The sequence below is a fragment of the Oncorhynchus mykiss genome, chromosome 12 (assembly GCF_057628025.1).
Source record: "Oncorhynchus mykiss isolate SJ-2025 chromosome 12, ASM5762802v1, whole genome shotgun sequence".
Classification (NCBI taxonomy): domain Eukaryota; kingdom Metazoa; phylum Chordata; class Actinopteri; order Salmoniformes; family Salmonidae; genus Oncorhynchus; species Oncorhynchus mykiss.
The window spans coordinates 26,563,667-26,591,374 of NC_143033.1; the positions used below are offsets into that span (position 1 = coordinate 26,563,667).

The following is a 27,708-nucleotide window of genomic DNA, read 5'->3' on the forward strand; positions in this document are numbered from 1 at the left end:
ATAGATAGCAAGAGGGGAAAAATGGCAGAATACACTCTAGCCTATATACTTACTTTATTTTTTTAAAACTCTGTTGTCACTTTACGAGATGTGTACCTGGGCAACATATTTTCTTATCATCATGATGCTTCTCAATCTGTCAGCAATGTGGACACTGACTTTAAACGCCATCAGCCTGATCAGATCAGGCACATTTGCCAAATGTGGAGCATCCTAGTGAGGTTCTGGATCTGAACTTTTTGGTAGCTAATAGCAATTTATTTTCAACAGTTTGAATTAACATAGTGTAACGACCCTGGGTTTATAAGCGCGGAAATTGACGAGCATGCTTTTGTGGCACAGTCGATATCGCGCCGGACCTCGGGCTAGAAGGTTGAGGGTTCGAGACCTGCTCCCCTGCTGTTTCATTATACTGGTGTCAGAAGTGATCGGACCTTGCATCCACGACAGTGCGTGTGCTTGGCTGGTGAGCGCGTTCCTGTAAGACGCAAGCTAGCTGGAGGGACGTCGAAGGGACGCGCTCTTTGTAACGACCCTGGTTTTATTAACGCGATTTATACTGTGCCGCACGAGTATGCTTTTGCAGCACAGTCGATAACGCGCCGGGGCTCGAAGGTCGAGGGTTCGAGACCTGCTCCTTGCTGTTTCATTACAATAATGTGTAAAAACATCACTTCACCTTGCAGGATAGTGTACAGATGAGTTCCACAGTGTTTCCTGAGGATACAACGAGCTGTCTCAATCTATTAGCCAGTTTTACTCTGGCATAAGAATAGTGGGGGAGAACTATCCAATGACACCCATTTATCAGTAAATTGTATCTCTGAAGAATTTACTACCTTTCCATTATTCTTCATCTAGCTGGCTAATCTGTGTCTCATCTGCATTGTGGATTTTTATTTGGATTTAATGTAATGGACATAGAAAATTGTCCAAATTGGTGAAGTAAAATGAAAAATAACTTTTTTAAAATAATTATAAAAAACAGAAAAGTGGTGCGCACATATGTATTCACCCCCTATGCTATGAAGCCCCTAAATAAGATATAGTGTAACCAATTATCTTCAGTAGTAACATTATTAGTTCAATAAAGTCCACCTGTGTGCAATCTAAGTGTCACATGATCTGAGTAAAAATACACCTGTTCTGAAAGGCCTCACAGTATGTAACACCACTACGCAAGGGGCACCATGAAGACCAAGGAGCTCTCCAAACAGGTCAGGGACAAAGTTGTGGAGAAGTACAGATCAGGGTTGAGTTATAAAAAATATCCCATGGAGCACCATTAAATCCATTATTAAAAAATGGAAAGAATATGGCACCAGAACAAACCTGCCAAGAAGGGCATTAATCAGAGAGGCAACAGAGACTAAAGATAACCAAGAAGGAGCTGCAAAGCTCCACAGTGGAGATTGGAGTATCTGTCCATAGGGCCGCTTTAAGTCGTACACTCCACAGAGCTTGGCTTTATGGAAGAGTGGCCAGAAAAAATGCCATTGCTTAAAGAGAAAAATAAGCAAACATGTTTGGTGTTCGCCAAAAGGCACGTGGGAGACTAAAATAGAGCTTTTTGGCCATCAAGGAAAATGCTATGTCTGGCACAAACCTAACACCTCTCATCACCATTCCCACAGTGAAGCATGGTGGTGGCAGCATCATGCTGTGGGGATGTTTTTCATCAGCAGGGACTGGGAAATTGGTCAGAATGATGGATGGTGCTAAATACAGGGAAATTCTTGAGGGAAACCTGTTTGTCTTCCAGAGATTTGAGACTAAGGTTCACCTTCCAGCAGAACAATAACCCTAAACTTACTGATAAAGCAACACCTTTGAGTGGTTTAAGGGGAAACATTTAAATGTCTTGGAATGGCCTAGTCAAAGCACAGACCTCAATCCAATTGAGAATCTGTGGTATGACTTAAAGATTGCTTTACACCAGCAGAACCTATACAACTTGAAGGAGCTGGAAGTTTTGCCTTGAAGAATGGGCAAAAATCCCAGTGGCTAGATGTGCCAAGCTTAAAGAGACAAACCCCAAGAGACTTGCAGCTGTAATTGCAGGTTGTAAGGAAACAAAATAGGAAAAATGCCAAGGGTGGTGAAGACACTTTCACAAGTCACTGTACTTCAAAATGATGTCCATCACCGATTGGTAATGGTCAAAACCTATTCCCTGCACTTGGAATGGACATTCCCGGAATATGGTCATGGAGCCAACAGAATACGGTAGCTTTTTGCTCCATCTTCAACAATGCAAAGTAGACGATTGGTTTTGGGCAAAATGTGATTGTGTTTACAATTGTATATCTGATATTTTCCTGCATGCTGACATTTTCATTCAGCAGCATCTTAGAGATGGGCTCCCGAGTGGCACAGGGTCTAAGGCACTGCATCCCAGTGCAAGAGGCATCATTACAGTCCCTGGTTTGAATACAGGCTGTTCCACATCCGGCCGTGATTGGGAGTCCCATAGGGCGGCGCACAATTGGCCCAGCGTCACCCAGGTTTGGCCGTCATTGTAAATAAGAATTTGTTCTTGCCTAGTTAAAGGTTACACTTCCTAGTATTATCCACGAGTGCTTTTGAAGTGACACTTGACAGTGAGTTAGTGTTGTCCTTTAAGTGGCTTACTGTGGAGCTTCCCAAACTTTTTCACTCATGAAATAGATGTGGCAGTCTATGGCCACAAGCACTGTCCCCCTTGTTGGCTAATGTCTAATGCATGACTCAAACATTACAGCAAAATCAACAGGCTAAAAACATTAGCTGACATGGGTTAGTTGATCTGGACATTTCTGACAAGTTCTAAATAACTCACGGTCTACAATGACAAGAGAAACTGCTGATGCATTACCTCATTTCAAAATCGATCACCTTGTATTGCATCGATGGGTAGAAACACTTAACTAAAGTTCTCAAATATACAGAATATTAGTGTTCTATTAGTTCCCCTTTCTCTTCAGATAGACCAATGTGGTCCAAGCTTCAATTAGGATATATCCCTACTTTGAGATCTTGGATGGTTGCTTGTAGTTAACATGCAGGCTAAGTCTACACGTCAAGCTAACGTGAGACTGTCTCATGGCTAAATTAAGGTCTGCACTAAGCAGCATGCTGCGGGTTCAAGCCTGATGTCTTGCCACATTCCTGCTGCCTTTGGAAACATGGAATACCTCGTAGCTTGCTCCCCCCCCCCCCCCATTTAACGGCAACTATAAAAGGTATTACTGACAGACCTGAAGAATGTCAAATCAATAGGGAATTACCCTACTTTTTTGATCTGTAAATAAATGTCAAGCGCAGTTTGTCAATGTGGTGAGTTGTAGACTAGCAAAAAGTTGAACTGTTAGACAAACACTTGAGTTAAATGGCAATAAGAGTAACACCCTATTTTACAGTACACCAACTTGTACATTAGACCATAGGAACAATGGTATGCATCACTCAAATACCTTTATACTATTTTTATATCATATGATTCATTGATGTGTAGCAGTGCTTTAGTAAAAATCTAAATGCTTTAGAGACCAAGTCTTCAAATCATACTTGTAACTTGTACTTGTAACATACTTGTAACATTATCCTCTTATGCATGTCTTCTATACAGTCGCTGAACCAGCCTTTTAAAAGGATAACATTCTAACACAGTTAACATGAACATTGAAACATGACAAAGTACCAAAAAACCCTACATGGAATTAAGATTTTATTTAAAGCTGTTCAGAAAGGCTTAGAGAGAATGAGCATGACAAATGTACTATTGCTATATAAAAGTACATTATTTTGAGGAGTGGTGTAGTGGTATAAAAATAGGTGGGTAAACTGATCGCCGGTCAAGGTGAAAAAAGCAACACTCCACACATTTGCAATGCATTTGCGTTTACCCTCCACTACACTACACCACTGGTTTTGAGGAATAAAAAGAAAGTCTATACAGAAGCAGTATTCATCTGAAATACGAAAATGTCAACTTGACACTTAAAAAAAAAAAAATCCCCATACAATTTTTCACAGTACATAAAATGTAATAATCCATGTATGACTTAAAATATAGTACAGTTTGAAAAGTAAAAAAGTGTAATTGACCATTTTAGAACCTGCGACGCTTGTTGGCAAAGTCAGCAGGGCCTTGGCCAGGACCTCTTGCGAAGCCAGGTTGGCCTCCTACGGGCATGGTGTCGTTTCCTGCCCCCTGCTGGAGAAAACAGAAAATACATAACGTGAGTGACAACCACAAATGAAAGCAAGTCTGTTGCAGCGGTATATTTACATGACACCAGAAGTGAAATTATCAAATACATTCTTGTTTATGTTCTCTTTGGCACAATAAATTAGTTCCTCTTCGTATGTAAATATATGGTTTGTTATTCTAAGTAGTCTCTTATATTACCATTAAGGGGGGGTTCTCAGCAGGCATGTTGGCAGCTCCAGGGTTGGGCCCGCTGGGCTTTCCTTCAACACCACCCATTAAGTTTCTGTTCATTCCTTGACCTACACCAAACCAAGACAGACAGCACATCTGCAAACCAATGCAATATCTACTAGATAACATGGTGCCCTTGATAACTCAGTGAAGCTCTGACCGCTAATGGAAAACTTACCTTGCATGTGCATCCGCATCTCCTGCTCCCACAAAAAAAAAGATAAAACACATTAAAGGTATTTCTTAAATCAGATACATTTAACAGCTTTCAGAATACCCAACCAAAATTGTTTTTTAGAGAATACTTGTCCTTTTTCCGATCGCTGACTACCAGTAACCACAAACAAAACAATTGTAAAGATGCTTAGAAACATTTTAGACAACTTTCATTTCTGTGCATTTAAGTAGTTTCAAGAAGCAAAGACTCACATTTCCAGGAAAGTTCCCCTTGAAGCCTTCCTGCTGCCTCCTCATCCTCTCCTCAGTGTGCATCCTCATCTCCTCCTCCCTCCTGCGATGCTCCTCTTCCTGACGTAATTCCATCTGCTTCCGCTTCTGCATCTCCTGGTTATGGAGCTCCTCCATTCTCCTCAGCTCCTCCTGACGCCTCAGAAGGTCTATAATGAGATGAACACCCCATTTGTTAGTAACCCAGTCAAAAGACCTAAAACATATGAATCAATTGCTAACAGGACTACATTCAAGCGGTGTGGTATGCGATTGACCTCTAGGCTAAATCTGGTGGTAGGACACTTTTCCCATAAGACACCACGTTGTGTTCATCGGTATCCTAAACTTTGTATTGATATGTGTTTAGAGTGGACCGAGACCATACATGCATACCTTGTCTCATCAGGACAACCTGGTGCTCATGTCTGGCTGCCTCCATCTCCTGTTCCAGCTTCTCCTGAGCCTCCTTTATGTTCCTGTCGACCTGCTCATACTGCTGCTTCTCCATCTCCAAGAGGGCCTTCCAGCGCATGGCATACTCATACTCAAATGTCCCTGGCTGAGCAAACCTTGGTGGATGCTCCCGCTCTCTGGCGGAGAGATTTTACATAAGAGAAACGGCTCAGTACGCAACATTTTCAAGTTATAAATTGTACCTCTTTCCAGCAGCAAAGTGTGAGATTGTTGTACGCACAGTTCTGACCAATGCATTCTGAGAAAGTATTACCCACTTGTGAAAAACTTGGTTTTTGTTTACAATCCTCTCCGGCAGTCCCTCATCTTCATCAAACTGCTCCATTGGTTCGACTGTTACTGGCCTGGGGAATCTGAAAGCAGAAAACAATCAGCATGACAAATTCTGCCATTTTGAAAACCTCACAACAAATACATTTGTAACATCAACATGTTTTAATACATTTCCAGCATAATACTTACGCAGTCAATAGAAAGGCTCCATCTGCACACCTATCCAGAGCCTTCCTTGCTGCAGGCTTGGCTGTGTATTCCACAATCCCCTTTCCTGTGGGTCTCCCTCTATCATCCACTATAACTATGGCCCTTTCAATCTGGCCAAAGAAGGAGAAAGCCTCTTCCAGGAGCTCATTGGAAATGAACTGTGGCAAATTCTTCACAGCTAGAGCAGCACCATGTGTCGCAAACCGCACTCGCAACTGTCTGCCTCTGAATGAGGTTTCATCAAGTTCGGCTTTAGCAATCTCAGCCACTGTTTTTGTCTCCTGTTGGTAGAAAATTATAAAATTAGAACATTTCCAAATGTATCACAAAAATAGAAAGGTTGGCTATTGAGCAACAAAAACCAACACTTAGGGCAAAACAGGCAGGGTTGGCTTAAGGCATCAGCATGCATTAGTTCGACTGGCACCCAACCGAACTCAGCTTGCATACTGCCTTAAAAGACCTTGGCTTGAAAACTAGAAAAAAAACGCTACAATAGCACCGTTTGTCTATTTTGACATGACATAGCCAGCATACAGTTCCTCAAACGTCAGATATTTCATTTAACTAGGCAAGTCAGTTAAGAACTCATTCTTATTTAAAATGACAGCCTGCCCGTGACAAACCCTCCCTTAACCCAGATGACGCTGGGCCAATTGTACAGCCTGAGATCGAACCAGGGTCTGTAGTGACACTTCTAGCACAGATAGTGCCTTAGACAGCTGCATCTAAGATGTGAAATTGCATGACTAAAATCTCATCTGTTTGCAGTATTTCTCAATGAAAAAATTAACATGAAAATGAGTCGTCTCTGGTTGAATGACAAAGACTATTGAAGCATCTCTACCACTGACCAAACAACAAAAGGTGTAGATTTTGGCTTGCCTCCAGAAAAAAAAAAGTGTGCGCGCCCGAACAGCTGAAAAAACCCTCACCGAATTCTAAAAGGTCACAAAATGTTGTCATAAAATATGCACAAACTCTTCCTAACTGTTTCGGCTGGGAAGCATGCGGACGCCTTTAGACTATTGACAACATGTAAACTATTTTGTCTCCAAATGTTCATTGAAAACAAAAACATTTGCACAATGTGCGCTTGTCTCACATAGATCATTAGAGTTGTTAGTTAGCAAATTTTAGCCATTAGCACAGACATGACAGTCAAAACATTCCATGGTATCAATAAGACGTGCTGAAACGAAGCCAAGATTCCCCATTGTTGCAAGTTATCTGACCGTTCAGATTCATAAAGTACACCTTCCAGCCACCTCGTTGCGCAAATCATGTGAGGTCAGGCAAATCATGTGTGAGGTCAGCCAGCCAGTCTGTTTTCCATATAATTTAGGATTGAGGAATATAACTTCCATCACTTGAATATGCTGCTGCGACAGAGTGGAAATTCCACCTGACCAGGGTGCGAACTCACAACCCTTCTCAACGTAACAACTCACACGAGGCACTGTCAATACCACTGACCTGGAAATGCCAAGGCAATTCTAAAGCCTAAAGGGGCGACAGCATTTATACATCTCAGTAAGGCAGTAGATACACTTGGTCATCCACTACACTAGCAACTTACCAGTCTAATGAATCCAAACCCCCTGTCCTTGTTGATGAAAATCTCAGCTGCCTTGCCATACTTGGAAAACAACTTCTCCACCTCCGCCTCCGTAACACCAGTTGGTAAATTTCCCACAAAGAGACGGCTACGCTGAGTGTAAGTCTTCTCTCCAGGTTTCCTGAAGTTCTGTAGATCTATGGTTATCCCAGCATCTAGAGAAGCAAAATATTATAATCTAATACAGGAGGATTTAATTTCCTTCCAATACAGGGCTCAGGAGGCAATGAATCCCATCTTACTTGGGCTCTCCTGCTCATCTGCATGCTGTCCATTGCTGTTATCTCCAGGTTTTTTCTGACTTTCCATCTGGTGTCTAGATGGGCCATGATTCTGCTGCTCACCACGGGGGCCCCAGTTTCCTTGCATCTAATAAAAAAGGACAGTCATTAACACAGTCACTACATTAATTATAGAAAACATAATCGGGTTAACTAGTTATGAAATAAAATAAAGATTCCAAAGCCAGATGAACGATATAACGTTAGCTAGCTAATGTAAGTGTTCAGTTAGTTATATAACGTTAACTGATCATTTGACCGTCTAAAATATTTTTGGTTAACGTTTAACAAGCAAATAGTATATGGTAAAGAGTGGCGTTTTGAGAGAACGTTACTATCGGCTAAGTAATGAAATGCGACATCGCTGGCTAGTTAAGTTGTCAAGATAGAGTAAAGCGACTACCTAACGCGTTAACGCTAACTAGCCGAATTTGAAAGCCACCTAATTAGCTAGCTAACTAGTTCAAGGCGTGCATTGGCAGCTAGCAAACGAACATCGATGTTGAAACAATCAGTTAACGAACTAAAACGTAGTAGCACACGTTCGATAACTACCGATAGCTAGCGGCTAGCTAGCTACCTTATACATTTGGGAAGCGGGCTAGCAACAACTCCAGCTAGCTAAGCTAATCACCCTCACTCCTAGCTAACAATAGCTAGCTAGCACACTCGTTTTTTTCTAGCAAATTAATCCAACATATTGCTAACTAATATAAGATACTTCTCAGATGAAAGCACAATTTTTATATATCCAACCATTACTTCATACCTTTACCAAAATGAATGTTTGGGTCAACACGATTCCAACGCACGTAGCAGGGAAAATCGCTCTATACAAAGAACAGAGAATGGATTTCACAAACAACCTTGATAACGCATGAGAAAGTAGATTTGCTGACAGAGAGGAGGCGGATATCGTGAAGACATGCAGTGATTGGAACAATTGCCGTCAATTATATAGAGAACAAGATATCTAAACAATCTGATTGGTGCATATTGTATTTGAACGTTCTTTGATTTTGTCTGGAAATGACGTTTATAGTTTGTACGACGCTAAAGAGTAAGATAAATAGTAACTGTGTCTTTTGTAGGCACAAATAACTCCGCCATGGTTTGTTGGAAAAAGACTGAGGGAAATGAATGGAGTTTTGTGATAAACACCCATAATAAGGAATGTGGTAAACACAGGCTTAGCAGACTTTATACGTTTTGTCCTATGAGATAATCTTCATCAGCTAAAGTCACTTTTTTGTGAATTTGGACAAATTGATGTTATAAAAAAGCACATAAAGCACATACCTTTTAAAAAATATATATATTTTTGATAGCCTGTCTGGTGGAATTATTGTAATTAAAAGGAGAGACTTTTAGATTTCTTCAAAATAATCAAACGTTATTATTTCATTACTGCACTAATGGAGCTGGTCGGTAATCACCCCTGGAGGTGATCACTGAGAACTCAACGAGCTGGTATGAGCCATAACATTTTATAGCAAAGTCCATCCTCCTTCTGTCTACAAGACAAACAACAGATGTATGGAATGGGTTAAGATTTGTATGAAAGATACTTATAATTCACAGCAGACAGTATCTGCTGTAAAAACAGTTCTCATTGTGTAGAGACCAAGGTATGGCCCTGGAGTCATCTCTCCCTGGTACCTTATAGAACAGAAACATTAACTCATGCTCTGGAATGCAGTCTCACCCAAAGACATCGTAAATCTTCCAGAGTCCCATCCTCAGTAGAACACACACAGATGAGCGTTCTAACAACCCCTTATTCAAAACAACCATTTGATGCAATTACAACATTATAACATCATCTTGCAATTTTGCTCTTACACCTGTTTTGCATGTTATTTTGGCATTAATACATGCCACATATCAGTTTGCAAACAATGTAAAAAAAATAAAATAATAATAATTGAGTTAATAAAGCCACATACAAACTTGATCTGCTATTCAGGGTGTGGTCCCAAGTCTGGGTTTAAGGTCTCTTTTCCAAGCTTAAAAGGATAAATATTCAACATTGGCCATGCTGTCAATCCAGCATGACATCTGCCATGCTCAAAACAAGTGGAAACTCGGGAACTGAGAAATCTGACTTCAGTGAGTTCAAGACAACTGGAAATTCTGAAGAAAAAAAAGAGCTCCGGCTGGGATAATACGTTTTGAACGGTCGTCCAAGTCGGGAATTCTGGCCTCTTTCAAGAGCTCCAACCTAAAGATCACTGACATCATCATGATTCAATCTTGTTTTTTTCCAAGTTTCCAGTTGTCTTGAAAGCACCATAAATCCAGAGAATGCCAGACTTTGATGACAAAATTTGCCCACGAAGGACCGCCGCACCACCTCCCTGTTCAAGTGAGCACATCACAACAAGGCAAGCCTAAAAATGTCTTTATGCTGCTGCATAAATGATGTAATTTACCTGGGATATATGTATACTGTAGCTAAGGAAGTATTATTAAGTGTATGTTGTGTAGTAAGCTGTTGTCCCTCACCCTAAATATTTGGTACATTTTCCCCTCTTAATTTCGCCTACTGTTCTCACTTGGCGGTGCACATGTAGCCTATAGCCTGTTTAGAGAAATGTCACCATCAAATATTGTAAGAGCTTTCATTGTCTGCTTATATACCCCCTTTATTTTTCATATGGTTCTGACTTGGTGTACAGGGAGAATATGGTAATAACGGCCCATGTTCAATTCTGTCGCTGGACATTTCAAAAGTGCTGAACAAATAGTTACATTGACTACGTCCGTCCTAGCCCACTCATTGTCTTAACCAAAATAACAGATGGCCTCTTATCCACTCGTTGTCTCCTTATGCCATAGTTTGTACAGCTCAATTGTCAGTAGAAACCACTTTTGTTTAAGCAAGTCAGCAATATCAGCTATATTTTTTTTAAAGGCAGTAAATTAGGCTGAAGGAACTGTTTCGCTGCCAAACAAGGCTTTGCTGATAGCCAGGGCCCAGTTTCAGAAAGCGGGTTTAGTGACAGAGTTAGTTGACCCAGAGTTGATGGAAACTCTGGGTTTTCGGTTTGACAAAGCCAGTTCAGCATAACTCTGAGTCAGTTACTATGGCAACATACTAAGTGAAGCTAACCTGCTGGCTGGCAGGTTTTTTTCAACTAACCCAGAGTTTCTCCTCCTCTTTAGCTAAAGCCTGCAGACTGAAGGAGGTGTCAGACATGGCGTGTCCTTTTCTTGAAGAGCCAGTTGATATTGAAGCACAAATACTCCACAGAAATCTCCTTTGGGAGAGGGTAATCAGACCCCGCTTGGATGTTTAATCATTCCCTGATGATTATCTGTATACATATACAGTAGTAAGGCTACATACAGACACCGGTTAGTCAGGCTGATTGAGGTAGTATGTACATATAGATATGGTTAAAGTGAATATGCATATATGATGAACAGAGAGTAGCAGTAGCGTAAAAGAGGGGGGTGGTGGGTGGGACACAATGCAGATAGATCATTCATCTTCACAATATTTTCAGCCCTTATATCGTTCATATGACACATCGTGGACATGCTCTCAGTTTGGGAAACAAATTATTTGTGTTGCACTTAGTTTTTTTGCAAATATATGATAACGTTTACTGTACACTTTAGTGGTGTTCCGAAGTCACAGACCCATAAGACTCATCAAAGAAGAATTCCACAGAATTGCAGGTCAGTCTCAGCATTCATTTATTTATTTAGTATGAAGCTTTGAGACTTGAAGCACTAATCACTTAATTTGATACATTTTTGGGTTTCCAGGTGTGATTAGTTGCATAGATGGCACTCATATTCCTATCACAGCTCCTTCAGTAACTGAAGGAGATTATGTGAATAGGAAGTATTTCCACAGCATTAATGTGCAGGTAGGCCTAAATAGTAGCCTTTAGCATTCCAAATGAAAGATACTTTACAATAGTTACTGTAGCTAATTACTGTTCTGCACTGTGAAGATCATAGCAGCCCACATCATCAGCATGGTGGAAGCTAAGTGGCCTGGGTTTGTACATGACTCGCACATTTTTCGACTCACACATTTGCGCTGTTCTGTGAAGGGAGTCGTATACGAGATCTTCAGTTTCTTGGCAATTTCTCGCATGAAATAGCCTTTATTTCAAGGAACAAGAATAGACTGATGAGTTTCAGAAGAAAGTTCTTTGTTTCTAGCCATTTTGAGCCTGTAATCGAACCCACAAATGCTGATGCTCCAGATACTCAACTAGTCTAAAGAAGGCCAGTTGAATTGCTTCTTTAATCAGGACAAGTTTTCAGCTGTGCTAACGTAATTGCAAAATGGTTTTCTAATGATCAATTAGCCTTTAAAATGATAAACTTGGATTAGCTAACACAACATGCCATTGGAACACAGGAGTGATGGTTGATGATAATGGGCCTCTGTACGCCTACGTAGATATTCCATAAAAAATCTGCCATTTCCAGCTACAATAGTCATTTACAACATTAACAATGTCTATACTATTTCTGATCAATTTGGACAATTTTTTTCCTTATCTCTCAAAAACAAGGACATTTCTAAGTGACCCTAAACTTAATGGTAGTGTATACTCATATTCTGCATACACATTCATTAATATTTCTAACTCCACTAGGGAGAAGTAGGAGGTTCGAGCCCTTTTATCTCCTGTTGCCATGATTAATCATGTTATCTGCGTTCCATTGATGAGGGCTTTTAATCTCCTCATGCACATGCTGGGTTAACTTAATTCAGTTGATTTAACTAATTGTTATCACCTGTTCTGAAACCAAAAACGCAGAGTTTGAGAGCTCAGAATTAGTCAACCCAGAGTTCAGGTTTAAACCTGCTTTCTGAAACAGGGCCCAGGTGTAGCAGTGGTAAGGTGTTGGGACTGTTGTTGAGACAGCTTAAAGTAGGCCCTACCAGTTTGTGGGCACTGTTTGTCACCGTTATAGTGCAATGAATGCATTGTTTAATGTTGTGTAGTGGCTATGCTGGCATGCATTAAAACATTTTTATAAATTGTTTGCCCCACCAAGATTTTCATGCTAAAAATCACTGCATAATTCATAAAGGATTTGTATGTTAACTCAAATCAAATGTACTTTTTACATAACTGCTATTATATCACAGAACAAAATGTATAACATCGCCAATGTAATGAAACAGCAGGGAGCAGGTCTTGAACCCTCGACCTTTGAGCCCGGCGCGCTATCGACTGTGCCGCAAAAGCATGCTCAGTCAGTTATCCTCAGACCTTATATTTTAGCTTTTATTCCAAAACCCTATACTTTCTTCCCTTAGAGATGGCTGAACAAACCAGAGGTAACTCATTTCTGGGTTTTAGGACTACAAGCTGGTGAGCTCATATTCTTTTTGCAGCGCACAATACCCACTTCATAAGAGGTGAAAGACGCATGAGAATAACAATTAGACAGAAGCTCCAAGAAAGGGAGTTAGGTATCTCTTTTTAAAGTCAAATTAAAGTTAAACATTGCATTTACAGTATCAAAAATACCACAAACACACGTTTGCAAATAAAACAGTCAAACTCATGCACTTATTTCTGTACCCCAGTGTAGACTGGTGGAAGGAGCTATAGGAGGATGGGATCATTGTTATGGCTGTAATTAAATAAATGGAATGGAATCAAATGTTGTTTCCTTATGTTTGATCTGTTTGTTAATGTTCCATTTAAATTCCTTCCAGCCATTACAATGAGCCCGTCCTATAGCTCCACCCACCAGCCTCCCTACTGTACCAGTATAATGAATACACGGTTATTTTGGCTTAACCCTCTTGGCACCCTCCTTGTAGTCCTCCTTGGTCAGTCGGTACCCCCAGTGCTGTAATGTCTGTCTGACCACAGGAGAGATTGTTGGGTTGTCAAAGCCACAGCCTGACCGGACTACTTTGGTTATCAGATTATTTCTCCACCGGCCTTTTACCCCAGCACACTTTGACCATCGCCCGATCTGACGCTCATCATCCTTAGTACGCCGACCATGGTAAAACCTGTAGGGAATTTACATTTCAGAGTAAGATTCTGAGGAAGAAGACACTAATGTAAGAGACTAGAAAGGAGCCTTGTTATACCCAGTCTGAATGTACTGTATATATTCTGCAAATACCTGCAGTACCACTGAAACCACCCATAGGGATCCTGGGTTACAATCCATCCACTGCTTTCCCACATTTCTAGACTGCCTCCACACTTCACTTTGTATGTGTTTACACTTTCTCTGTATGTTGATGAGGCCACCTGTATGGGGAAACACATAATGCATTATTTATTATAAGCAGTGTGAGCCTGGCTTTGTAATGTCTTATTAGTAGGGATGCACAATATATCGGTGGACATATCAGAATCGGACGATATTAGCTAAAAATGCCAACATTGGTATCGGCCCGATGTCTAGTTTAATGCCGATGTGGAAAACCGATGTCAAAGCTGACGTGCATGCCTATATAACGTAGGTACATGGCGTAATGATGCCACGTAAAATTATTCACAACACAGCATTCCTAACCTAGCCCACAATGTCTGCTGTGTGGATCGAGCAGTCAACAAGTCGGGCAGTCATTTGAAAGAGTAAGAACATTTCAGCGAGACAACTCAAAGGTGAAATCCATTAAAGCCAAGATAATGGAATTCATTGCCCTTGACAATCAACCGTTCTCTGTCGTGGGTGATGTTGGATTTTTCGCGACTGGTCGAGCACCGGGACACACTACCAAGTGCACTATTTTTCAGATTTTGACCTACCGGAGTTACACAGTAATACGCTAATGTTTTCTGGGTGTCACGGAGTAGACTGATACCCCATGTCATTCATCCACAATCCATAGGGAAGGCTGTACAGTGAAATAAGTATGCCCTCAATGCAATTCTAAAGTATAATACATCCAGTGTGATTTCAAACTATTTTGGATTTTATATAACATTCCAACCTCGTTTAGCATGATCTATTCCAGTTAGCCTTCAAAATAAAAGTATGTCATTGACAGTGATGCAAAGTCCACTATTGTGGCTAATCCTTATTGTGGCTAGCTTCACATAGATGGGTCCGACCACCATTAATCAAATAAGAACTGTCTTATAAATTAGGGTTATTTTAGATGATGACAGCTAGCTATATAGTTAGCCAGCTAACTATAGCTACTGAAACAGATTGTTGTTTTGCTATGTTTTTGGGGAAGAACATTGCTTGCATTCATGAGCTAGCTAGCTTTTTTGTTAATGACCAGCACTGTAGGTGCGCAAGACAACTTCACCAGCATCATAGCATACGTATCGATGAATTGTTGTGACATATGAAATATGAGTGATAGTGTAATCAATGTGTAATAACTACGTCAAAAATGTATGAACACGTTAAATTATGTGACGTGCAGTCATATTCAGGTCCTGATTAGTCAAATAGTGTTATTTGACTTGTATCTTTTTGACACACAAAGGCCCAAACGGCGTTCCATAGAAATACTGGTTCAGAATGAAACGACTGAATAAATAAAGAACGAAACAGCACAGCAAGTAAGTGAAAGAAATAGGTTTCGATTATGTTTTACTGGTAAATGCCAACAAAATAACTTTTTGGTCAGTGTGCAAACCCTTATTTAACTAGGCAAGTCAGTTAAGAATTCTTATTTACAATGATGGCCTACCACGGACGACGCTGGGCCAATTGTGCGCCGCCCAATGGGACTCCCAATCATGGCTGGATGTGATACAGCCTGGATTCAAACCAGGGACTGTAGTGAAGCCTCCTGCACTGAGATGCAGTGCCTTAGAGCGCTGCGTCCATGTGTGTGTGTTAACTATTTAACTGTACTAGAATGCTTAAAAAGGCAGCTAAAATGTTAAATATCGGATATCGGTATCTGTTTGTTTTTTTGGCAAGGAAAATATTGGTGCATATATTTCAGCAAATTTCCAAATGACTCAAAATGTCTAACTTCATCAGGATCATTATGAGATCATAACAACATTGGTGGGCATGCTTATGGCAAGTCTTATAATGCTTTATTTTTGCATTATACCAATCAGCTTGAATTGTTCAGTCTTGTTTGGGTGTCTCTATTACAATGAATGTGTTCATAGGTGTTTTATCATTATCATTTAGTTTGGTAGGCCTAAACACAGTCAGTGTGTAGAGTAGGTTTGGTTTCGTATAATCACCTGTGTGGGAATGTTCAAACCTTTCAGCCAATCCTCAGGGAGCTCATTCCATTCATCTTTGCAATTGTGTTCTATGATGAAAGAAACAAAAAAGTGTGATTAGTAAAGTGCTTAACCTACATTAGTAATTACGTCATAACATCCAAAGTAATGATTATAGATGTGTGTGGGATAGGCTACTCACTTGTGACACTTGAGTATATTGGTCTGAAGTAGGTACCACCAAAGCTGCCAGCTTGAAGTACTTCTTTTGGTGACATGTTAGGTTGGAACTGTGGGAAGTCTAAGAAAAATTACTTGTCAATGAGCCTTCTGTGAAATGAATGTCCGTGTGTTAAAACAGAGTTGCATATGTAGGCATACCTTTAAAAACAAGTTGTCCTTTGTCATTCTTTGAAACCTCTTGGCATCCATCCCGGATCATCTTCTGGCTTGCATCTTTAGAACTTAGAGAAACTTCTGAGCTACCCAAGAATGTGTGTTTTTTCTTGCTCGACGAGTCCTTCTCTATTTTAGACTTTTCTGTGGGAAAGTAACATTATTTTTTTACCATTGGCCGTGTACAAGAGGATCAAATCCGCAATGTATCGTGGTTAAATTGTGACTGACTAATAATGAGTCGTTATTTATGATGAAAAGTGATTTGTTGATAGTCGTTTTGATGCTCTAGAGCACGGCCATTTTCTATGCAGCCACGTTCTACCTACTCAAAACCGTGACTTACTCTTGTTCAGAGCTTTATTTGCGCTAGTCTTGCCACTATCCTTCGATTTCATATTTTTGCAGTCTGGAAGACTTGTCTCAGATGAGGAAGCTTTTCTTTTTGTAGAAGTTGTCCCGCTGCTTTTCTCCATGTTTCGTCTCGTTATGTGCCTTCCTGTAGGCCCTAGACAACGTTCAAATGAAATAAATCGAAAACGACCAAGCATCGGAGTTGCACAACCCAAGCTACAATGGTTTTGTTGTGAAGAAGGTGGGACTCAACTGTATCCTCAGTATGAATGAATGGGGAAAAAATCGTGTTAAGTAACTGCGCTTCTCACTGTTTATGTAATCCTACGGGTGCGCCTGCTTTACAAGCCAGCGCACCCCGACCAAGGCTCCGTAGTCAGATGACGCGTTCCACTCAATGACATATTAACCCTGGATTGCGGATGCTATGCTTTGGCCATGGAGAGGCTTTGAAGGCGCCAAATTGGCATTCCTCAGAAAAGTAGTCTTCCATTGGAATGAATGGAATTCTAGAATGTTTCAAGGACAAAAATTATGTTTATTTACATATTTTTGTTGTTGTAGTGGGGACAGTAACATTAATAGTTTTCAAAATGATGCTTTAAGGAAAATGTTTTTATATTTTTTGGTTCCAACCAATTACTTATATATATCTTAGAAAACTGACAGTTGGTGTTGTTTTGAAACCACCATGACTCCATCTTTGCACCCCCATCATTGTAAAAAATATTTTGGAATCTATAGAAATGCATTTATTAATGTCTACATTGGTTTTTGCCATGTGTATTCTATTAAAGACACCTTAATGCATACTTAAATATACTGAACAAAAATATAATCGCAACGTACAACAATTTCAAAGATTTTTACTAAGTTACGGTTCATAGAAGGAAATCAGTTAATTGAAATAAATAAATTAGGTCCAAATCTATAGATTTCACATGACTGGGCAGAGGTGCATCCATGGGTGGGCCTTGGAGGGCATAGGCCCACCCACTTAGCAGCCAGGCCCACTCACTGGGGTGTCAGGCCCAGTCAATCAAAATGAGTTTTCCCCCACAAAAGGGCTTTATATTACAGACAGAAATACGTCCATTTGGAGAGCATAAGGTGGGGAGTTTTTGAGTCGTTCAGTCAGACTTTCCTCTTGATTGCTAGCTATATCATACATTCTTAATTTCACAGTGTTATCTGACAAAGGTATTGATGTGAGTTTCTGTGCCTCTACCTCCCCACACATTGTTTTCACCATATAAATTGGGCCAGTCATATCAAAGTCTCTAGAATTGTGTGTGGTTTCATATTATAGCGGGCATAGCCATTCACCATGGGAATGATTCAAGTGCAACGGTCAGGTGCAGCCTTTTCCCCTGATCTAAGGGCGCTCTCTGATTGAATTTTAACTGTTAGATTTGAATAATTTTCATTTAGATTTTTGAGGTTAACCACGTTACAATGATTTTCAGAGAAAAAGACAGTGTCATAATATAAACACTGCCGTTCAAGAGTTTGGGGTCACTTAGAAATGTCCTTGTTTTTGAAAGAAAAGCACATTTTTGTCCATTAAAATAACATCAAATTGATCAGAAATACAGTGTAGACATTGTGTATGTTGTAAATGACTATTGTAGCTGGAAATTGCAGATTTTTAATGGAATATCTACATAAGCTTACAGAGGCCCATTATCAGCAACCATCACTCCTGTGTTCCAATGGCACGTTGTGTTAGCTAATCCAAGTTTATAATTTTAAAAGGTTAATTTATCATTAGAAAACACTTTTGCAATTATGCTAGCACAGCTGAAAACTGTTGTCTGATAAAAGAAGTAATTAAACTGGCTTTCTTTAGACTAGTTAAGTATCTGGAGCATCAGCATTTGTGGGTTAGATTACAGGCTCAAAATGGCCAGAAACAAAGAACTTTCTTCTGAAACTCGTCAGTTTGTTCTTGTTCTGAGAAATGAACTGTCCACCCAATTAAAGGATCAGAGAATTAATCTAGTATTGAAAGCATATGCTACAGCTAGCTAGCACTACAGTGCATAAAAGCTGGGAAGTACTTTCCTCAAAGAGACAGAAAGGCAATAGTTGAACAATTTTTATTTTGAATATTTTATTTTTGCATTTTCCGATTAAGAACATTCATAACAAAAGTGAAAAGATATTAGACAACAATATGACAAAGTGACAGTAACAGACAAGCGTAAATTTAGAAAACGAATAATAATAATTATATATACAAACATACAGTAAATAAGTCATAATAAAGAATAAAATATTAATAATGAGACATTGGATCAGATGGTCACCTGCCGTAAACTACATATTATACATTACCTGTGAAACATTATGTTAGGATTATATAGAGATTCAATCAATATGATGTGAGGGGAGATTCTCCATATAGTGAAAAGGTTGCCAAATTCTGTAAAATGTCTCAAACTTATTCCTCAAGCAGTAAGTGATTTTCTCCAGTGGGATACAACTATTAACTTCCGATAGCCACATTGCAACTGGCAGGGGGGAATCCGATTTCCATTTCAAGGCCATACATTTCTTGGCAATCGCTAGCAATATTTCTGTTAGCTTTATAGTATGGCTTTGCCTAAGATTGGAGTTTGGTAAAGTTACCCAGTAGACAGACCTCCGGGTCTAAAGGGAATGCAACCCCGTGAATTGAGGATATGGTATCGCATACCCCCTGCCAGAAACTGTGTAGTTTTGAACACTGCCAAGTGGAATGGAGCAATGTTCCTTCATCTGAGCCACATCTTAAACATAGGGAGGAGATATCAGGGTTGAACTTGTGCAGTCTAGATGGGGTGATATAGAGCTGATGGAGGAAATTAAACTGGATCAGTCTGTATCTGGAGTTCAATGTGGATGTAACACCATCCCTGCATAGGTCACTACATAGACCCTCATCAAGATTAATACCCAGATCTTTTTCCCCATCTAAATCGTGGTTTATCTAGCTCAGGCAGTCTTAGTCCTGACATAAGAGCATCGTAAACACGGGAAATGGTATTGAACAGTGGTTGGTCTGCGTGGCATAGTTGCTCAATAGGTGACATCTTAGGTAGGTTCCATTGTCCCTTGAGAGTCACCCTAATACAGATTTGCAGTTGTAGGTAGCTAAAGAAGTCCCTGTTAGGCAAGTGGTATTTCTGTTTCAGCTGATCAAAAGACATAAGAACTCCCTCCTCATAACAATGTTCCAGAAGAGTGGTACCCTTATCAGACCATGGTCTAAAGTTACTATTCTGCAAAAACATAGGGATCAATCTATTGTTCCATAAAGGGGTTTTAGGGGAAAGGAATCCCCCTCGTCTGAACAGCTCAGGCAGTTTGCACCATGCCAGGACAGAATGTATGATTAAAGGGTTGTCTGTGATGGGTTTTATAGATTTCCTGTCCCATTTGCAAAACAATTCTGCCCCAGTGTCATCATTTACCTCAAACTTTTCAATGTTCAACCATGAGGGAGAGGGACCATTGTCAAACCTTATGGTCTGCTTGTCGAGAGAGGAAAAGAATGCTGCAGGAACAGGGATGGGGAAAGATTGAAACAGATATAGAAATCTGGGCAGGACATTCATTTTAATTGCATTGATTATACCCAGTAGAGTGAGAGGCAAGTCCATCCATTTACACAGGTCACCCTCCACCTTTTGCAACCAGCTGGCCAGATTGAGTTTATAAAGGTTCTTCATGTTACCATCCACCATTATGCCCAAATATGTGAAGCCCATAGGCGACCATCTAAAAGGAAACTAATGCTTGATGGTATGGTGGTCAAAGACAGACAACAGTAAGATTTCGATTTTTATCAAAATTGACCTTATATCCAGAGAAAGAACTATAACACTGTAGAAGGATCTGCAAGTGAGAGAGGGAGTCCGGGTTAGGTCCGTGGGGCGACGCACAATTGGCCTAGCGTCGTCCGGGTTAGGGAGGGCTTGGTCGGTAGGGATGTCCTTGTCTCATCGCGCACCAGCGACTCCTGTGGCGGGCCGGGTGCACGGTGTAGCCTCCGACACATTGGTGCGGCTGGCTTCCGGGTTGGATGTGCGCTGTGTTAAGAAGCAGTGCGGCTGGTTGGGTTGTGTATCGGAGGACGCATGACATTCAACCTTCGTCTCTCCCGAGCCCGTACGGGAGTTGTAGCGATGAGACAAGATAGTAGCTACTACAACAATTGGATACCACGAAATTGGGGAGAAAAAGGGGTAAAAATAAAAAATAAAAAATAAAAAAATAAGAAAAAGTCATCCACAAAGAGTGGTAACTTATGGGTATGGAGGCCCACCTCAAAGCCATGTATGTCAGGGCACTAGATTAACCATTTTGAAAAAAGTAATTTCTTCCAAAATGAAAGAGAAGAAAGTTTATTTATTTTTTATTTGTTTTATTTTTTTGCTTTCAGTTTCACTTACTTAGCTAGCAAATGCAGCTAGCTAGTTTAGCCTACTCAAACACCCTGCTCAAATAGAGGGATGCTATGTTAGCTAGCTGGCTATGACTATCCAACACAACAGGTAAGCTTTTGGTTTTACTCATTTATTGCCACCGGGGCCTGCCGATGTTAGAGCTAAACTGCATGATTCTAGTGAGTTTACTAACGAGTTAGTTATATGTATGTTGACTATGACGTTACTTTAGCTAATATGGTGACAAACGATGAAAGGCTGTGTGTAGTGGTTATGATATGGTTTGGCTTGGAAAGTTTTTTTCGCCAGGTCACATACAGCTGATGTGTTGTGCATTGAAGTCCACAAGTGAAGGGACAAGGTGAGAGGAGGAGAGAAGGAATGCAATATGTCTGCAAGAAAAGTGAACTTTGTTTACGCGTGATCAGGGTGTATTCATTCTGCCGATTCTGTTGAAAAGCATTTCTTAAACGGAAGCAAACGGAACAAAACAGGAATAAACATACCTGAATTTGTTCAATAGAAACTCTTGTTTGCAACTATTTAATGTGTCACTGTCTGTCCATGTGTCACTGTCTTTCACCTCAAATGTTTCTCTCGACCTGTGTGCACCTACTTTGTAAACTTTCATTCATAGGCTAGGTTGTAGCAACCTCATGATGGGTATATGGAACATTTTTGTATCATGTAGTAGCCTAAACCTCTCGCTGTTACATTGAACTGGGTGAATGGAATATGAATGAGTCATCCAATATCATCCAATATGCTGTAATAGAAAAAAAATTGTCCTCCATCTTAAACGTCACTGACCTCCACTGGATGAATCACGCTTCACCATCTGGCAGTCCGATGGACGAATCTGAGTTTAGCTGATGCCAGGTGAACGCTACCTGCCCCAATGCATATCGCCAACTGTAAAGTTTGGTTGAGAAGGAATAACGGTCCGGGGCTGTTTTTCATGATTATGTGCTTCCAACTTTGTAGCAACAGTTTGGGGAAGGCCCTTTCCTGTTTAAGCATGACAATGCCCCCGTGCACAAAGCAAGGTCCCTACAGAAATGGTTTGTCTGTACGGACCTCAACCCATCGAACATCTTTGGAATGAATTGGAACGGCGACTGCGAGCCAGTCATAATCGCCCAACATCAGTGCCCGACCTCACTAATGCTCTTGTGGCTGAATGGAAGCAAGTCCCTGCAGCAATGTTCCATCATATAGTGGAACGCCTTCTTCACAGAAGAGTGGAGGCTGTTATAGCATCAAAGGGGGGACCAACTCGATATTAATTCCCATGATGTTCAACACGCAGATGTCCATATACATTTGGTCATGTAGTGTATCTTGAATGTTATGTGGCTATCCCTGGACCAGGGCATCCTATCAAAAGCTTAATCTGCCTTTTCCAGATTTGGCCAGTTTCTCCAGCTTGTTGGCCCCTATACTATACCTGCACTACCGCCCATCATGTTCCCACTCCCAGTGCAATGTATTCCGTGGCCCCAGAAAACAAGTTCTGCACGGTAGCCTAGTGGTTAGAGTGTTGGACTAGTAACCAGAAGGTTGCAAGTTCAAACCCCTGAGCTGTTGTTCTGCCCCTGAACAGGCTGTTAACCCACTGTTCCTAGGCTGTCATTGAAAAGAAGAATTTGTTCTTAACTGACTTGCCTAGTTAAATAAAGGTTTAAAAAAAATGGAAAGTTCCAGAACATAGCAGCGGACCCTTCAGAACTAGTCCCCATGACTTAACATCTCAATGGATTCCTGCCTTGGAGAATGTTCATTTTAGCATTTGATCTATTTCATATTGTATATCATCTCATCACTATCTGCAGCCTGGATAGAGAACTCATTCTTTGTTTGCTTAGTATCTCACATTTTCAAGATGGATGTGATAGATGTTGCCACTACTAATGTTCGTATGCGATTAAAACACATTTACATGCTGCAACTTAGCATCAATAAGATAATTGTATTGCATGAGGATGAAAGACTGTATTTGCCCATACATTTTATCACAAGATACCCTCTTGAGTGAAGATTATATACAAATATTTGGATCCAGTATCACTCCAGGCTTGTCGATGAGAAGTTAGATTTATTAACATGACATGTTCTGTTTGTTAGCCACTGATTCCTTCCAAACCACTTATTGTTGAATTTGCGATTTCCAACTTGTTTTGTAATGTTTATGTCCAATAGCCGATGAGCACCAATACTCTTTATCTATAATTACTATTTTCATTTGACAAGGATTAAAAAGGGTTTCCCAATAGATTGTTGACTTGATTCATGATGACTGCTAGCTAAGATTTTGAAAGTATGATGTTGACATGATCAATCCAATCAAAGCTACTGTAGATATAATGTGATTTGATGTCATTTTATCTGTGGCCAATGACCTCGAGCCTTGGATGGGTACTTCTAATTGCAGCACCAAAGGGGCTTGAATTTTCGAGCTCTACCCTTAGACTTGGTGGTGACGTAGTGTCCCCATGAGTGGCAGAATACTGAGACAAATCATGGCACAATGTTCCGTATTTTCTACTGGCTTGTCCCACCACCACAGAAAGCACTGAGCTATGATGAAACACCTGCATTTTGGAGCTGCCTTACTCATTGCAAACTGATATGTGACACATATTAATGACAAAATAAAATGCAAAACAGGCAAGGCCCCTCGGAAAAAAGTTATTATATTGTATTTTGTTGCTAAAAATTCCCAAAGGCTGGAGCATCGGCTTTCTTGCCCTTCTCCAACTTCTCTTCCATAGCACTCACTTCATAGCCTCTTGCTTTAGCTACTGTCATGGAGTTCACTAAATATTTTTATAAAGAAACAATGAAAGAATCATTGTGGAATCTGAAAAGACACATATCCGGAAAGCAAGATTGTGTACTTCATGCATGCATATGCTATAAGTAAGGAATGAGGTGGGTAGCTAATTAATGGTCATTGTAGCAAAGTATTTGTAAACAAAAAATCAGATCTCTTAAAAGTTTCCTACATTTTTGTTCTATTGTTTATACAACAGGTCATACTTGATTTTGGCCCAATAGGCCTGGCATATTTCAACTTTCAAGGAGCTTTTTTTTTTTGTTGATTGGGTTATTTAAAAACATTTAGGCCTACCTATAGAGGAAAAAAATACTCTGAATCCCTGACCATCCTGGCAAGAGTGGCCAAACGGGTGTTTAGTATCCCCAGTGGCTCTGCAAACATGGAGAGGATATTCTCTCTCAAGGTACCATCGCATGAGCCTGAAGCCACAGACTCTGGCCAAACTGGTGTTTCAAAGAAATGTATTCAAGTGCACTGAGCCTAATTTCATTTATTTTGTATTTATAAGTAAGTCACAGCCTATACGCGCAATTGATAGACTAATGATTTAATACAACTAAATGTTTAAATGTTGAGTGCGTAATGGCACTCGCAAATGCTTCACATTGTATTTCTTTGTAGGTTATAGCCTTGAAATAATATATCCTAAATAGTTCATTTATGTTCCTTCTCAGGCTCCCTGTCTAGTTCCTGACCTATTTTAAAGTGTTTATATGCTGTTTAATATGGCATGTAGCCTATATGAAATGATGAGCGCTTCTTACATTAATATTTTAATGTTTATTGAAATACTTTCATTCAAGCATATGGTTTGGTGTCAATACTTCAAACCCAAATGGTAGGTCCAGGTAGTCACAAAAATAGATGGGTGTTGGTTCAATTGTGATTTTAATGAATGGAGCGAATTTGGAGCAGTAGTTATTCTGTGAGCGTGGAGCGGTTTTTAGTGGAGAAGAAAGGACATGGATGTGAGCAGCTCCATGACTCAACTCTGCTCACATACTCTGGACCGTGTGTCTCTGGATAGTATGTAGGAACTGGCTGGCCGTGAGATTAGTATGCACTGAAACACTCAGACATACACTACATGACCAAAAGTATGTGGACACTATCAAACATCTCATTCCAAAATCATGGGCATTAATATGTAGTTGGTCCCCCCTTTGCTGCTATAATAGCCTCCACTCTTCTGGGAAGGCTTTCCACTAGATGTTGGAACATTGCTGCGGGGACTTGCTTCCATTCAGCCACAAGCATTAGTGTGGTCGGGAACTGATGTTGGGTGATTAGACCTGGCTCGCAGTCGGCAATCCAATTCATCCCAAAGGTGTTCGTTAGGGTTGTAGTCAGGGCTCTGTGCAGGTCAGTCAAGTTCTTCCCCACCGATCTCAACAAACTGTATGGACCTCTGTATGGACCTCACTTTGTGCACAGGGGAATTGTAATGCTGAAACAAGAAAGGGCCTTCCCCAAACTGTTGCCACAAAGTTGGAAGCACAGAATTGTCTAGAATGTCATTGTATGCTGTAGCGTTAAGATTTCCCTTCACTGGAACTAAGGGACCTAGCCAGACCCTTTGAAAAACAACCCCAGACCATTTCCTCCTCCACCAAACTTTACAGTTGGCACTATGATTTGGGGCAGGTAACATTCTCCTGCCATCCGCCTAACCCAGATTCGTCCATCGGACTACCAGATGGTGAAGCATGATTTATCACACCAGAGTCCAATGGCAACGAGCTTTACATCACTTCAGCCGATGCTTGGCATTGCACATGGTGATCTGAGGCTTGTGTGTGGCTGCTCGGCCATGGAAACCTATTTCATGATGCCCCCGACGAACAGTTATTGTGCTGAAGTTGCTTCCAGAGGCAGTTTGGAACTCTGTAGTGAATGTTGCAACCAAGGACAGATGGATGCAACCAAGGACAGACAGATTTTTACGAGCTACGCGCTTCAGCACTTGGAGGTCCCGTTCTGTGAGATTGTGTGGCCTACCACTTTGCGGCTGAGCCATTGTTGCTCATAGACATTTCCCCTTCAGAATAACAGGACTTACAGTTGACCAAGGCAGCTTCAGGAGGGCAGAGTTTTTTTTTATTTTTAATTTTTAACTCTGTTTATTAAGTTTCACACACACACACACACACACACACACACACACACACAGACAAGACAACACAAAGCAATATAAATAATAAACTCAACTAGAAAAGAAAAAAAAAAATACAAATAAATACAAATAAAACAATAGCTTTAAAGATATCATACTTTAGACAAGTTAAACACACCAGGCAGAAGGCTACAAAGGTTAAAGGGTAATCTATAGTACAGGGACAGAGCAAACACCTCACCATTGTTCCTGTAAACAGTCAAGGGATAAGGGTGGAGAAATGCAACCACTCACAGACAGTCATGGCCACAGACCGACCATCCACTGGACCAAAAATAAAGTTTACAATGCTTTAAAATAAAAAAAAATAGAATGAATATTCATGTGGGCGTGAACAAAATGTAAAAATAACTGTGAAAAACAAGCTCACTGTCACGCCCTGGCCTTTGTATTCTATGTTTTCTTTATATTTGTGGTTAGGCCAGGGTGTGACATGGGTGATTATGTGTTTGTCTTGTCCTGGGGTTTTGTAGATTGATGGGGTTGTGTTCAGTGTAGTATTCTAGGTAAGTCTATGGTTGCCTAGAGTGGTTCTCAATCAGAGGCAGGTGTTTATCGTTGTCTCTGATCAGGAACTATATTTAGGCAGCCATATTCTTTGGGTATTTCGTGGGTGATTGTTCCTGTCTCTGTGTTTTGCACCAGTTAGGACTGTTTTTTTTGTTTTGTTTTTTCCCCCCCCACATTTTCTTATTTTGTATATGATTACTGTTCATGTTATCATCTTTATTAAAGATGTTCAACCATAACCACACTGCATTTTGGTTCTCCTCTCCTTCCCAGGAAGAAAACCGTAACAGAATCTCCCACCACAACAGGACCAAGCGGCATGGGGACAGGCAGCGGCAGCAGGAGCTGCGCAAAGAGGAATGGACATGGGGGGACGAATTGGACGGTAAAGGACCCTGGGCTCAGCCAGGAGAATATTGGCGCCCCAAAGAGGAGCTGGAGAGGCGCTGGTATGAGGAGGCAGCACGGCGGCGTGGATGGAAGCCAGAGAGTCAGCCCTGAATTTCTTGGGGGGGGGGGGGTATGGCGAAGCCAGGTATGAGACCTGCGCCAACTTCCTGTGCTTACCGGGGGGCTAGCGAGACCGGGCAGGCACCGTGTTATGCTGTGGAGCGCACGGTGTCCCCAGTGCGGGTGCATAGCCCGGTGCGGTACATACCAACTCCTCGTATCGGCCGGGCTAGAGTGGGCATCGAGCCAGGTGCCATGAAGCCGGCTCTACGCATCTGGTCTCCAGTGCATCTCCTTGGGCCGGTGTACATGGCACCAGCCTTACGCATGGTGTCTCCGGTTCGCCTGCACAGCCCAGTGCGGGCTATTCCACCTCGCCGCACTGGCAGGGCGACCGGGAGCATTCAACCAGGTAAGGTTGGGCAGGCTCGGTGCTCAAGAGCTCCAGTGCGCCTGCACGGTCCGGTCTATCCAGTACCACCTCCACGCATCAGTCCTCCGGTGGCAGCTCCCCGCACTCGCCCTGAGGTGCGTGTCCTCGGCCCAGTGCCAGCACCACGCACCAGGCCTACAGTGCGCTTCGACTGTCCAGCGCTGCCAGAGCCTCCCTCCTCTCCAGCGCTAATAGTCTCCCGCCTGTCCGGAGCCGCCGGAGTCTCCCGCCTGTCCGGAGCCGC

General features: G+C 41.2%; 2 protein-coding genes across 2 annotated transcripts; both read right to left on the minus strand.

Annotated features, from left to right (window-relative positions):
- Positions 1-3,693: 3,693 nt before the first annotated feature.
- LOC110537265 (non-POU domain-containing octamer-binding protein) lies at positions 3,694-8,784 on the minus strand. Its single transcript, XM_021623179.3, has 10 exons — positions 8,499-8,784; positions 7,691-7,817; positions 7,410-7,603; positions 5,810-6,111; positions 5,605-5,700; positions 5,267-5,463; positions 4,853-5,040; positions 4,602-4,623; positions 4,391-4,491; positions 3,694-4,195 (listed from the first exon to the last, which is right to left on the minus strand). The coding sequence occupies exons 2-10, from the start codon at positions 7,815-7,817 to the stop codon at positions 4,091-4,093; spliced, it is 1,332 nt and encodes a 443-aa protein (XP_021478854.1). The 5' UTR covers positions 8,499-8,784; the 3' UTR covers positions 3,694-4,090.
- A 4,385-nt stretch (positions 8,785-13,169) lies between these two features.
- zgc:113208 (uncharacterized) lies at positions 13,170-17,598 on the minus strand. Its single transcript, XM_021623180.3, has 6 exons — positions 16,622-17,598; positions 16,261-16,419; positions 16,082-16,180; positions 15,898-15,968; positions 13,850-13,980; positions 13,170-13,733 (listed from the first exon to the last, which is right to left on the minus strand). Exons 1-6 carry the CDS (start codon positions 16,824-16,826, stop codon positions 13,499-13,501), a joined length of 900 nt encoding a protein of 299 aa, XP_021478855.1. The 5' UTR covers positions 16,827-17,598; the 3' UTR covers positions 13,170-13,498.
- Between the last annotated feature and the right edge of the window lie 10,110 nt (positions 17,599-27,708).